Here is a 14,542-nt window from a genome sequence, read left to right as displayed (position 1 = left end):
TACCCTTTTGAACAATTAAAGGAAAAATCACTACTGACATTATAATAATAAAAATTTTGTATTTGCTAATTATGTTCAATTTAAATGATTACCTTAAAAATATGTGTACCAGGTTAATGGAATTGTTTTTTTTTTGTCTAAACAAAAACATTTTTTGTCTTTTTTAAGCAGCCATGATATCTTACAGGTTTACTTGTTATTTTTCACATTCACCAAATAATTGTAAATTTACAGTTGTAATTCAACCCCAACCCAACAAGAAATGAAATTGTTTATTGGAAGACTTAATATTGAGCATATCAATTCGTCAAGGGGACGTTTCTTACCCCCCTGGGACAGTTGACCATTCAAAGCAAGTTTTCTTTACAGCTTATAGTAATTTCAGAAGAGATTCAGTAACATGACTTCAAAAAGTGAGATATATCCATAAAAATAGTTACTTTCCCCATTATGTGTTATGTCTTCTGAGTCAAGTGAGCTAAACAAGCGTCTTTAACACAATAGCTGAAAATAGAGTGGACCACAAAGCTCACACGGTCTGTAAATAAAAATATACACAATAATTTACGACCATTTATCTCCAGTACCGTACATGGTTTAAGCAAATGGGTACAAAATGGTTTGTTTACAGGTTAGACATTATTGTCGGAGGGGATGAAATGGTAACGCATAAGTGTGAAATGGAGGAATAAACTGGGGACGGGGGCAAACTGCCCTGCTGCTTCAACCTGTTTTTCTTTTAAAAAGATTAAAGAATATAAAATGTAGCTATCAAAATGAAAAGGCCTGGAGGAAGAACCTCTTCACAGCATGAATGCAAAGTAATATTCCAAAAGCTGTCAAATGGGGATAGTTGTGCTTTTCCCCTTAAAAATGCCTCAATATTTCAAATAGTGTTGCGGGAATCAATGAGCCGGTGAAAGAAAATCACCAGCCTTCCCTTTCATCGGCTGTGAGCGGTGATATGTTCTGCGGGTCAAATAATTCTTCCTTGTAGTCACTAAATGTATCAAAACTGAAAACTTGTTGTTTTTCTTTGTTTGGTTCCATCAGTCTAGCAAACAGCATGATTTGTAATACAATTTGATTAGAGGCAAATGTTTGGGACATATTCTTCAATGCTTCAATGCATTCATTGGGATTTAATTCACTTAATTTATAGCGCAGCTTTACAACAAATAATCTCTCAAGGCATTTAACAAAACAAAATCAAGACATCACAGTCAATATACAGAAATATAGACGATTCAATTCGACTTTAAGTCAGTTGCATGCATTCCAAAGTGATATTAGTTAGAAAAAGTTAGTTTTTTGATTCAGTTAGTCATTGAGTCACTGACTTGCAGCAATCTGGTGATTCTTTCATTTCTGCTAGATTCAAGAAACCTTAAGGACTTTTCTTCTTTTAGGTCACTATGTATTTCATTTAATTCTCGAATTAAAACTAGTCAGCCAAAGTAGGAATCAGAAATTTTACTCTATCAAAGTAAGATCAAATAAATTTATGTTAAGGCAGAGAGTTTTTACTTCAGGGATTTAAATATTGCATAAATCATTTTTTTAATGTTCATACTATTATACACTGGTCAGAACCACAATCATTTTCCAACTGTCTTTGAATCAAGACTTAGCAGTTTATATACATCTCAAGATGTTCTTGAGACGTATATCCCTAAACAGGCCTTCAGATTTCATTTTTCAAAAGCTTTGACTCATATTCCCAGGCCGTCTTACAGAAATTGACACACTGACACATGCAGCCAAAACAACTTGCTTTGTTCATTGTGAGATAATGATTGGATGGTCAAGTGACAACCCAAACACTGAAATGAATGCAGGGCATCTCCAGTGTCTCATCTGGCCTCAACAGCCCCATTAGTGACCCAAGGAGGCCAGTTCAGGTTTGACTATTGACAACTTTAAAGTATGATACTACCAACTCATTTTTAAAATTGAAAAAGCATTTTGGATTTAGGATGAAGACGTCAAAAAACATTTGCAGTTCTATTTATAACATGTAGCAATCCATTATCCTGGATGGCTGAGGATCTGCACCAACCTTTCTAAAGACAATAAAATGTCTCATTTTTGTATTTGACCAGGCCATCACTAATCTATATTTCCTTGTCTGTCCAACGGTTAGGTTTTCATTTGGAATTATATTATTTTCCACTTTTTTTTAGGCCACAAGCCATTTAATCTCTGCGATGGAGCAAATCCGAGTTGAGGGTTATGTTTGTGTGAATGTGCATTTCTTGCAATGTTTTGTTTTTTTTCCCCCTCCTCCGTTTCGCATTTGCAAGAAGAAAATCAGCGGCTCCAATAATAGCTCCATCGCTATCTTTGTCTTTATCTTCTCCTCCTCCCCTAAAGCAATATGTTTTCTTGACAGAAATACCATGTCACAGACTCACATAGCATGCATCTTCTTTTGGTCTGTAAGCGTCTCAGATCCCAAGAGAAGCACTTAAAAGAGAGCAGGCTATCCATGTTATGATTTGTGGGGAAATTGGAATTTTGCTGGTTTGAGGCATTAGGCTCCAGAAAAGTTCACCCCTATGTAAGCATAAACAACATGAAAAACTACATTGAAGGCACATTTTACATAAATACAAAGAATAGGTTGTGTTTTGGTTTCAGGAATACAGCACAGAATAAATTCTATAACCTACAAGTCACAGAAACAAACCAATAATGACAGTTTTTACATTAAAAAGCCTGTATCTACAGTGTTATCCTACATATGCAAACACTAATCAATCAGTGTGAATCGCTTGTTGGGCGTGAATTATATTATATGGCACATATGGGTCCTTAAAATGTAACTTTTAATACACACACCACTCACATAAACGGGAAGAAGGGAAATACATTAAAAAGCAAAAAAAGGACATATGAAAGGCGAGAAAATATGAGAGAAAAGGCAATGGGAGAGCAGGAGATAAGAAGAGGGAGCCCAGGAGAGCACAAGTCAAATGAAGCAATAAGATACAAATATAGAGCTGAAAGAATTCAAAGATGAGCGCAGAGAAGCTATGAGAGAGAAAATAATTGAGGTAAAAGGCCGCACTAAATGCTTAAGATCATAAATAAACTCTGTTAATTAGTCCTTTAAATTTTTTCGGCGTATTGAAGTAAATATACATGCAAAAATGTGTAACAACTGAAACTTGTAAAATATTATGTTACAAAAACAAACTTGTATTTTGTCAAGATTCTGTGTGATAACCCTCCACAACACAGAGTAAAACTGTGAGGAGAATAAAATGATGTATAGTTTTTAACCTTTTTCACACTTATAAATCTGAAAAGTGTAGCCGGCATTTGTATTCAAGTCCCTTTACCGTGACAGTGCTAAATAAACCAAGTGCCACCAATTGCCCCCAGATGTCACAAAACTAAAAAAAACACTGAAACCTAAAATTCTACCAGAACTTATTTGGAAAATAGCCTGAGTTTAGTCAGAAGGGATGGATTTACTTTAATCTAAATTATTTCATTGTAACTGGCAGTATCTTCAGGTTGAACCACTGACAATGGTTTGAGTCTTTTACAGTCAATGTGTGAAACCACTGAGGCCCTTTCAGAACAGCTGTATTTATACTGATATTAAATTCCACAAAGCTGAACTTTATTTACCAGTTAGATTACTTATATTTGTAAAACAATTTAGAAATCATGTAACCTTTTCCTTCCACATAACTATAATTACGTGGTACCTTGTGACTATTTGTCACAAAATCTCAATAAAATGACATAAATACTTTTATGAAGCACTGTATTATAATGAGGATTTAAATTGAGTGCAGAACTACAGGTAATTTATTAAGTTTTTATTTCCATGTCGTCATGTCTTTTGTAATGGCTTATAAAGTGGGAAAATCCCACTCACACAAACACCACTTACTGTTCCTCAGCCAACACTGGCAGTGAAGCAGAACAGAGAAACGAAATCTTATAAACCCATTTCTATCCTGGGGAACTCTATTGGCACGCCCACTCCTGCCTGTAAAAGTTTAAAGCTTTTGCTGCTGCTGCAGCATTTCTCTGGAACATACACAGAGAGACCTGAGCGATATACACTGAACACATGAAGGTGTTGTAAGTGCTGGACAGAGCTGCAGGCCTTTAGCAATCGGGATCATCTGTGTTTCATAAAAATAAAAAAAAAACTACCTATGGCTAGTTTTTTTTTGCAGAATGAAAAATGACGGTCATTGGTTGCATAAAAGCTACAGATATGCTGCAAATATAAAAGCGACAAGACACCAGTGTGCAATATGGGCTGGGAGATATTTGCACAAAGTTGATGCAAAGCTGTGCCTTCTCTTCAAAGTTCCAATTTGTTACTTTCTAAAAATGGGAGCGAATGATAATAAACAGGATTCAAGTAAACCACCAGCATCTGTCTGAGTCACTAACCGCAACAGACAACCAAACAACCATCGCGACTGAAACAGTAATGATATCTCTGCTTTTTACTCAGCGGGATGCAACCTCAATGCTCAGCATGCACACAAGTCCATATACAGCTTGTGCAACAGAGGCATGTTTTTCTGTCATCTCGCGTCCCTGTTGCCCCTCGGTTGGTGCATAAACTACTTTTTTGCGTCAGACACTCTCATGAGACCTAAAATGAAATGAGTAAAAAGCAATTAAATAGGAAAGATAAAAGCATAAAGCTCGCCTTCTTTGCAGAAAATAAAATAAAATTATAAGCATGTCAGTGACAGAGGGATGCAAACTTCTGGGATTAGCAGCTAATTTAAAGGTGAAAATAAATTCATAAGCTTTTTAAGTAACGGTGCAAAAAAAGTTGAGTGAGCATCCTGGTTATAGATGTACAATATGCAACACAATCACTGATTTAAGTAAAATAGTAAAATAAGTAAAAGAGTTAATGTTGTTGAACGTAATTTATGCTTGTGCCTAACAGAAAGATTGCTTTTCATGTTCAAGCAGCCAGTTAGCATTTAGAAGCCGTCTAATAGTTACGACTGAAACTTGATGACCCCAAGATGTCTCTCTTTTCTGCAGCTCTTCAACTCTGAGGTTTAGAGTTTTTTCTTCTACTGTATTTTTGCATTGTGAGCGTTGACAAGACAAGACTTGAGTCCTTGTCCAGTTTTGCTTTTGCTCGCTATAAAAACTGTTTACAGTAGCTATTTTCTTTAGGGCATTTCATGACTCTTTAAGATCAAAACACATCTACCTTCCTTTAATAGGATGTATGGTTGTCTTCACCAATTTGAAGAGAAGAGTGGGACAATGTTCCTACAGTAAAATACTAATTTACTTTTAACCCGTCTTTAGCTGGGGTGTTAATAACGGTGGAGAGCACTGTACATCAACCATGAAATTGCAGAACCCCCAACAAAACCTAATTTAACGCATATAACTTTATGCTTCTTGTGCTGTTTATTAAATGGATTTTTGTTGTTTACAGTAAAGACTTATTTGAATAAAAGACAAGATGTTTTAATGGTGGAGAACAAGGAAATTAAAAACTTTGATGAATTTTTAACCTTCACCAAACACAAATAAAAGTCCTGCCAACAACACAAGGCCGTGCTGACATGACTGGGCTGCTGCATGTATGAGCGAGAGTGAGAAATGTAACAAGGAACCTCAGTTTAAAAATATAATGTGCTCAGAACCTGAGTTAATGGACATTTACTTAGACCAATGCTAAAAAAAACTCTTAATAGAAACATGACAAATTTAAAGGCACATACCAGACATATCGCTGACTGTATGTTCATAATTTATTAGAGAAGAAATATGTGAAAAAGTAGTTGCAAGTTTAAAAAAAAAAAACACTGTCTCAATATTCCGGATGACATTAAATATTGATGTCAAAATGGATTTTTGGCAGAAGTATGTTTACGTTGCCCAGCAGCAGCTTTTAATGTGAAAATATAAGAGCCATCAGTGAATTCGTGCTCCAGTCCAGGGACTGCAACTAAGAAAAACACGCAGAATTAAAACTTCATAAGCCTGCTATGATTGGTGGAATTTATTTCTGTCCTGTGCTGAAATGGATATGATGTAAGGAAAGGATTAATCGACTCAGTTGAAAACTGCAAGCATAAACAAGACAGAAGGGCAGCGGATGTGTTTATAGGAAATATATCCCAAATTATTTGTTCTTGGGTTTTTCTGCAATAAGGCCAATACAAAGTAACCTCATCCTGCATTGCAGCAACAATCATCAAACTTTACTTTTACATGAGAACAATAGGCCAGGGACATTTTTTAGATGGGGTTATTCCAAAAAAAGATAATTAGGTAACTTATCATAATTACTGCTGGCAGGGCCAGTGATAGAGCAGAGGTGGCCCAAGGTTACATGGGGCCCTAAGCAGATTATTATTTAGCAGAGGTGGGACCAAATCACTCTTTTGCAAGTCTCAAGTCTTTGTCCTCAAGTCCGAGTCAAGACTCAAGTAAAGACGGTCAAGTCAAGTCAAGACAGGAGCTTGGAATTTTATGTCCTTTTGAGTCCTTTTTTTTTTAAACAATGTTCCAATTATGTTAAATGTAAGTAACAGACCATGTGTTATTTTTAAAATCAAACACACAATGCACTCATTGCACATAAAGCACAGTGGTTTTGAATTTGGATGTGATGGTAAAATAAATATCTGTCAGTCCAAGTGGGGTTAAATCTACAGCCAATTTCACATCTCAGTATTGATAAAAACATGTTGCCTGAATCAAACTAGCCAGAATCACTAACCAAGACACAAAATAACGTGCTGCATTACCATTCAGAACTCAGAACTATCCCACAGTGTCACGTTCAGGATCCTTACAATTACCTTTTCAAACAAAAGTCTTTTCAAGTAAACAGCTTCAAGTCAAGTAAAGTCCCAAGTCATTGGTGTAAAAGTCAAAGTCAAGTCTCAAGTCTTGATTTTAATGACTCGAGTCCATACCTCTGTTATTTAGGGGCCTCTCTTCCTGTTAAGAACATCACTACCACTAACAGCATTTCACTAAATCTATATATTTGGTGGAATGTTTAGCAAACCTTTGGAGATGTTTAATGGACCAAGCTGGAATGCAATCAGTGATAATTGGCTATTATTTGCTGAGATGAATTTGAAGCTCAATCACAAAGATTAAACTCATAGCATCTGACTGTAGCTATGGTAACACCATAATCAACTTATGAATATTATTTTTGTGCTTTAGGAAGTAAACGTGCTAATCCGTTGAATCTTAAATTTAAATGTTAAACAATTGTCAAATTTTTTTACACTGAAACCAATAAATCAAATTTAATTGTACATAAATACTCTGATTCTCAATAAACATGTTCAAATAATAGACTTCTGAACTGTGTGAAAACCCAAGCACTGAGCAGCTGCTTAGTTCACTTTGCCGTTAGCGCTGCACTAGCGCTAGATGCAGCTCATAGTGTGACTGCGTCACTGGGGAAGTACCCACCTGACCAGTGTCCAGTGGAAGCCCCGGACCGGTCAGTGCATGTGTTGCTGACGGGCAGAAAGACGGTCTCCCAGCCGCCGGGGGCGTAGCGCCAGTTGTGCGACTCCAGGATGAGCGTGCGCTGAGTGCCGTACGCGATCATGAAGCAGTAGACGACGTGGTGGAGCTGGCAGCCGTAACCGCAGCCCTTGTTGATGTTACACACCAGCTTTCTCGCCTTACTGCAATCTGGGGGATTCTGGGAGAAAAAGGAGAGAGTGTTTCAACGTTTTTTTTATAACTCAACTTTCACCTTGAGTTTCTTAGAAGACTGATCTCTGACACGTAATAACACATGGCTCATATTGTTTTATTAGTTTTCATTGCCGGTCTTGTGCTGAACTCTGAATTTTATGTTGCCTACTCATGATTTTCCCCTAGCTTGTCTTTTAAAATGATCTCTTCTATTTATCTCCAGCTGTCTCTTTATTCAATCATTCTGCTTTACTGAAAGAGGCTAAACTTTTTATTTTGTTGTAATCAAAAAGACCCTTTTATTTAAGGACATGCAAATTTATCAGTGTTGTCTTTCTTCAACAAAAAAGCAATTCCGGGGATAATTTTGTGTGTTGAAGATCCCATCTGACCAGGTTTCCTGCACCTTTTTACTTTCAAATTTTTACTTTTGTATTCTCAGATATTTCTGACGATTTAAAAAACAAGCAAATACAAACGTTCACTATTAATTTACAGCAGATATTTACACAATGGTCAGATTTTACCTGCAATGGATGGATGGACTGGAGTAAAAACAAACAACAAAGATTGAAGCAAAAAAGAAAGAATGCAGGGAAAGAAAAATGATCAAAGGATGACATGAATAAAGCAGGAAAATAATTAAGAAAGGAAAGAATGAAGGAATAAAGCAAGAAGGATTGGGGGAACAGAAAGGGAAAAATGAAGGAAGGAATCTAAAATGAATGGATGAAAAGACAGATAGAGAGATTAATGGGTCTGCATTTTTCTTAACCAAAAATGGGAAATTGAGTGTCAGAGGAGATCTGCATATTTCTTCCCACTCTGTTGTATTTTTTTTTTGTCTTTGCTAATCCCAGTCTGGAGAATACCTCAATCAAATTCCAGACTTCAAATCTGTGTAGGAACCCAGATATTCACTACAGAGTTATTCATTCCTGAAGAATATAGAGCTATTTAATCTATATTTGGCTTTTGTTTGGGTGATACTCAATAAAAGATAGAGTGCTCTTTAGCAGCTGTTTTGGAAAATTACTGATTGCTTTCAAAATAGGCTGAATGCCACTGACAGACACTGACTAATTTCCAGGTCTAGTCGTTTCCGGTGATTTGTTAACAAGAAAAAATGAAAAATAAAGAATAGTGCCAGCTCTATCCTTTAATCTTTTCATTGTTGTTTTTGTTTTCTCTTATTCCCTTTTTCAGTGATGCTTTTACTTCGCTGTGGTTCTCCTAAGCTAATTCTTAAGCCGTCCCTCTGCTCTCTTGGCGTCCTATCTTTTAATATCCTTTGTTTCTTCCTCCTTCTCATTTTCCGATGCTCTCTCTCTCAATTCATCAGCTCAAAAATTAGCTGCAACGTTATGCAGTTTGAAGGGAAGAATATCGAATAAGAGGGGCTGGGAGAAGGAACAATAAACCGTCTATTTTACCTACAGAACAAGTGGAACGCAACAGATTGCTGCACGCTATGTCACCGACGAGTTGCCGGGCGGGTTGTGATCCGCTCTGCAGCCGATCTGAGCGACTGGAAGCCAACCGGCTTCCTAAACAGCAATTATTCGCTGATGGGAGTGTTTTCCTCATTAGGCTGCTGCAGCTGTGGATAGTTCAGAGTAATCAGGCCGCCTAACACCCACCGGCTAACGTTGCCTATCACACGCTAGCAGGAGAAGTAAAGGGGAAAACAAGAGAGTAAAAAAGAGAGAAAAAATAAGGAGAGATTAAAGTTTTTAAAAAAGATGGTATTTAAAAAAAAACAAATTAGCAAAAGAGGACAGGAAGATGGCCAAAACTGATTAACGCTTCTCTTTCTCGATAACTCAAAGTACAACGGCCGCAAAAAGGGACACGGCAACCCACACAGGTATTTCCTTCTATTTTCAGAATCCCAGTTCACCATTAGCCCCATGGGTGTAAGATAACCCACTAAAATCTACAGTCAGTGGCATCTGATTACAAACGACCTTCTCAAAGCTTCCTTTCTCTATAGAGAGGCATGTCACTGTATCTGCGTGAGGTCATTTTATGGCACGAGTCGTGCCGAGGCAAAGCCGCCGTCAATGGAACCCGATGTTGCTAATGGTGGAGCTGGAACGGCTCAAGGATAATGACGCCAGCTGCACGCACAGGCAGCGTACTGTAGGTTAAGTACCTCTTTAAATGATATTCTGCTCACATATTATCACCCAGGGTCAGCAGCGGAGCGCTTCGGGTTCGGGCAGACCACAGAGTTATTGTTGGTTTAGGAGCGATGGCTGAAACCAACTGAATATGACAGAATAATAACCTCAGGTAATTATCCACAGTGCTCCCCCTATCCACTCACTTCAAGATGCTTAAAGTGAATGTAGGACGTTTTCTGTGCTCCCACCGGCAAAAGACCTCGAGTAATAAAAGAACAGTTCATCACTGTTGGTATATTCATATCAGGCTTTGTATTCTTATTGGTGTTATTTTAGAAATAAAAAAATAACACCAGCAGTGCAACACTGACAGATTTCACCAAAGTTTTAATGAGCAATATAAAATAAAAAATAAAAAAATTCAAATACTCTGAATAATGGTCCGCCAAAAAAATCTTAATGACATTGAACCTGTTTTGTTGACAGTTTACAGCCAATTGATTTTTTTCAGCAACAGAAAGTCAATGTGCTTTTAGTCTGAGGCTCAGTAGAAAATTCCTCATTTTTAAAGTCAATTTCAAAATACAAAGTAAAATGTTAAATGTGCATATTTCTACAGTGGGTAGATTGAATAGACAAAAAGATGACTTTATACATAGATGAGAACAATAATTAACAAATAGATGAATTGATCACAATCATAATCATCATGAGACATTTACATTTTAGAAAAAAAGCACCATATGTGTAAGAACATCCTACTTTCCAACTAACAAAGTTATATGTTATAACAAGTCTGGTATAACTTTGTTATACCAGAACTAAATTTCTGGTTCAGATATGAACTGAACCAGAAATATAGTCCTAGGGCTGGACAGAAAAGAGTGAAACAGCAGCTAAAACCAAATACTTCACTTGTTATGGTTTACTAAAATTCTTCTGTTTTTTCCCCTCCATCATCTCTAACAAGAAAAAATTGTCACCATTTTTATAAATGATGACAGACATGTTTGAGAACACCTTATTAATTCGATCTGGATAAAATACGTCCAACTTGATTCTGCGGAGAAACTTTTTTTTTCCATCTCCAGTTATTTGCACATCTCTCTGACTGTGGAAAAAAAAAGCTTTTTAATAACCGCATTAATACAGAACTGAAACACTGTGAGAATAATCACCAGCCGCCTGCTCAAGTAGTTGCGCTTCTACGGTGCAGCATGTGGATATACAACGTTTTAAAGGTAATAAATACAAACTAATTGTATTGTTTATAAGTAAAAATAGCCTAATAAGTTCCAGGGCTATTCAAAAACCACCCAGAGCTCCAGCTGTTTTTATGAGCAATTTACACTTAATCACATTGTTTTAAATAGATGTTCTATAAGTTTAGAGACTGGTGTGGTTGTTTAAGTTTAACGCTAGGACAAGCTTCAGTTTTTGGCTCTGGTTTATACACAATGACCCTCTGCTAAACCCACCTGGTTTATTTTGGAAGCTGTGCAAATCTGCTAAAGTAGACAGGATGTCAAATACATGAGAAAGGCAGAAAGAATCAGGTCAGTTTTCAAAATAGAACGTGGCACTATGTGCCATGTGCAGAAATGTAACAATAACTGGTTGGTCAAGGGCTTTTATGCTATTATGTTTATTAGAGGTCTGGCATTAGAAGATCCCAGGACGCTGCATGACACCACCGAAAGCTGCTTTAATAAAAGCCGAGGAGACAAGGTGTTACAATTAACAAAAAGAAGGTGTTTGGGGAGTGAAAAGCAAGTTATCAAGTTATTAGATATCACAGTCATTTTACCCAAATGCCCTCAATTCGACAAAAAACAGACAATACATTGTTTCCTGTTATTTTGATGGTATCTGTTTCTTGGTATAACAACCTCTAGCTCCTTTTTTAAGTGTTTTAAACATTTTTCTGATCACATTTTTTATACTGAGAAAAAAGGAAGGAAACATGTCCGTTGCATTTCACAGTAATCAACTTTTCTTGTGTATTTACCCTTTTCTCTTTTTTGAGTAATGTATACTGAGCCACATTTATTTATATTTTAACAGCATTTACAATGGCCAAATCACATTTTTACTTCAAATGTTTACACCACGTACAAATTCCAGGCTTTTTCAGATTAAAATTTACAGCTTTTGCAGTCCTCTGTTTACAGCTCAAAATAAAAAACAAACAAACAAACAAACAAACAAAAAACGTTAACCATAAGCTTGTGGCAATGATTTCTACAGCCGATAGTGGAATGAAGGAAAACGCCTAAAGGGACTGAGAGGACGACACGAGGAAGAAGGGCAGGTAGAAAACCATGAAGACAAAGATGTAGGAACATTAAAACAGCAAGGGAGAAGGACAAGGAACGAGAGAAGAACATATGAAAAGGATGATAGGACACAGGGGAAATAAACAGGAGGAAGGGCAAAAGAGAGGGAATTAAGAACCAAATAAGGAAAGACACAGGTAAGATAAGAGGGGTTGTCATAAAGGAGGGAAGGAAGAACACAAGAAAGATGACAAGGAATAAGGTGAAGAAGTAAGAAAGGATATCCACTAGGAAGAACTGAAACAAAAGAAGGCAGCAATAAAAGACACAAGGATGAAAGAAAAGCTATATGAGAAAGGAGGGAAGGAAAAAGTACATGATGAAGGACATCAGGGCTAAATGAGGAATAAATGAATAAATACATGTACAGAGGAAGGAAAGAAAGAAGTACAGAAGGAAGGGCAGCGGTTAAAGTCCTGAAATTCTAATATTTTCCATCCTCTGATAAACTTTTCCCTTTTTTTTCCAAACTGGAAAAGAGCAAAATTGAATTCCATGATTTCCAGACAGCACTGAAACCACATACATAACCTGTTTTTTTTCTCTTTTTCAATCAAAATAAATAATCTTTTCACACAGTTCTTGCAATACTTTACTGGTTGTCATCATGTAATCATGTATTCTTCGAACTAAGCAATGACAAAGCTCCGACGATGGCATGATGCCACGAGAACTGTGTCGCTGATGAGAAAGCACAACAAAGCTGGGATTTGACTCATTGTTACCAGGCGCATTTTGTCTGTGATGAATTATCGCTGGGAAAATAACCACGGAGGCAATGAAGATACAAAAAATAAACAAGACAGTAATAAATATCAGAGTAAAAAAAAACTAACAAAAAAAACAACTGAGCTCCATCTGAAGGAGCCGTGGCTGCTGGATGATGCGAGTGGACAGATGGAGTTAGCTATGGCAGGAAAGAAGAGGAAAGCTGATGCAGGTGGCAGCAACAGCAGTACAAGAAGGAGGAGCCTGTCTGTCTCGGTGAAACATATAGATGTATGGAACTGCATGAGAGAGCCAAACACACACACACACATGTGTGTATACAGGCTATCGCTTTGCATTTAAGCACGAGCATCAATCTTATGGCTCAACTTCAATAACAGTTGCTTGTAGGTGCGGGTGAATCCGTCTGTGTGCGACCGCGTGCGCATGAAGGTGTGTGTGATGAATTAGTGATGGCAGCTGGTAGAGCAGTGTGATCCCTCAGCAGTGGTGACAGCAGCTGTTAGTGGTGCCGTCTCCGCCCAGCCAGACTGACTGGGTCCTCTTCATCAAACACACCGGCTCATTAATGCTGCAGGACCCGCTGCCGCAACGCACCGCCCCGTTCGAAAAGCCTGCGGCGGCAGAGTCGGCGAAGGGGAGCGGGGCTGCTCAGGCCAGGGGATGAGTCCTGAATATCATATATGTATACTGTAGGGGTGTTTATGCGTGTGTGTGTATTTTTTGAACATGCAGCAACGTGGCTGACTGGGCATGGGAGTATTTGTCTTTAAACTGCATAGACATTTCAGTGTGTGCATGTCTGCAGATATGTCATTCCAACTGTCTTTTGGAATGTGAGCGTGTGTATGCGTTTGACTCGAAAACGCTGACAAATAACAAGAATCCCGCTTGTCAGATCCCGCGGCTGAAACCGGCTGCTTTCATTCTTTTTACCTGCTACTTGTGGAAACTGACGCTGGCACATAAAGATGGTGCAAATGAGGCCAAAAAAAAGCGGAAAAATGCGTATGCGTGCCCGTCCATGTGAGGCAGACACTCGGATGAATGCTAACAATGTAGCTTTGTCTAAATGTTTCTGTGCGGAGGAGAATAGGGGCCAGCTGGCCTGAGCAGCAGGTGTGTTTGTAGGTACCTGTAGGTAGGTGATTCTGTTCTGGACCAGATCTGACAGGTCTTTAGCCTCCTTTATTCTCCATTCGCCAACTCCATCTGCCTGGCTGAGGTAGTATAAATCTGTCATGATGGATCTGTAGAAACAAGCACACATTTTCAATCAATGAGATTACTTTTTAAACCAACATCCGAATATAAACACAGTCTGAATAAAGATGACTTTTTTCTATAAAACATGTTATGCTCATTCTGCTTTCTAGGATAAACACACAACCCAACATAAAAACAGAGAGGAGGGTTTAAATTAAACCAAAGCATTTTTTGGATTTTATATTTTGTAAACTCATTAATTGCACTTTTAATAATAATACTAACTCAAGTCAGGTAAAATTATTATTGTCATTTGTATTATTGCTGTTGCTATAAAATGTTATCCCAGGCTATAATATTAACTTTGCAAATTTAAAGAGCGCAGAAAAAGAAGCAGAAAAACTAAAGAAGACAACAATGAAGAAGTCAAAGAAAAGACAAAGAAGAAAATATTTTTAC

General features: G+C 37.5%; 1 protein-coding gene across 1 annotated transcript in view; it reads right to left on the bottom strand.

Moving 5' to 3' along the window:
• Window positions 1-14,542, bottom strand: part of fut8 (fucosyltransferase 8) — a 110,431-nt gene that overhangs the window by 16,489 nt on the left and 79,400 nt on the right. The window contains exons 5-6 of the mRNA XM_005803108.3: window positions 14,013-14,127; window positions 7,453-7,690 (exon numbers count right to left, since the gene is read on the bottom strand). Of these exons, the coding sequence (XP_005803165.1) occupies window positions 7,453-7,690; window positions 14,013-14,127 (353 nt within the window). The remainder of the gene's footprint in view (window positions 1-7,452; window positions 7,691-14,012; window positions 14,128-14,542) is intronic.

The sequence above is a fragment of the Xiphophorus maculatus genome, chromosome 15, assembly GCF_002775205.1.
Source record: "Xiphophorus maculatus strain JP 163 A chromosome 15, X_maculatus-5.0-male, whole genome shotgun sequence".
Classification (NCBI taxonomy): domain Eukaryota; kingdom Metazoa; phylum Chordata; class Actinopteri; order Cyprinodontiformes; family Poeciliidae; genus Xiphophorus; species Xiphophorus maculatus.
The sequence above is the reverse complement of the archived record's forward strand: the minus strand, read 5'-3'. Positions and strand labels throughout refer to the sequence as shown.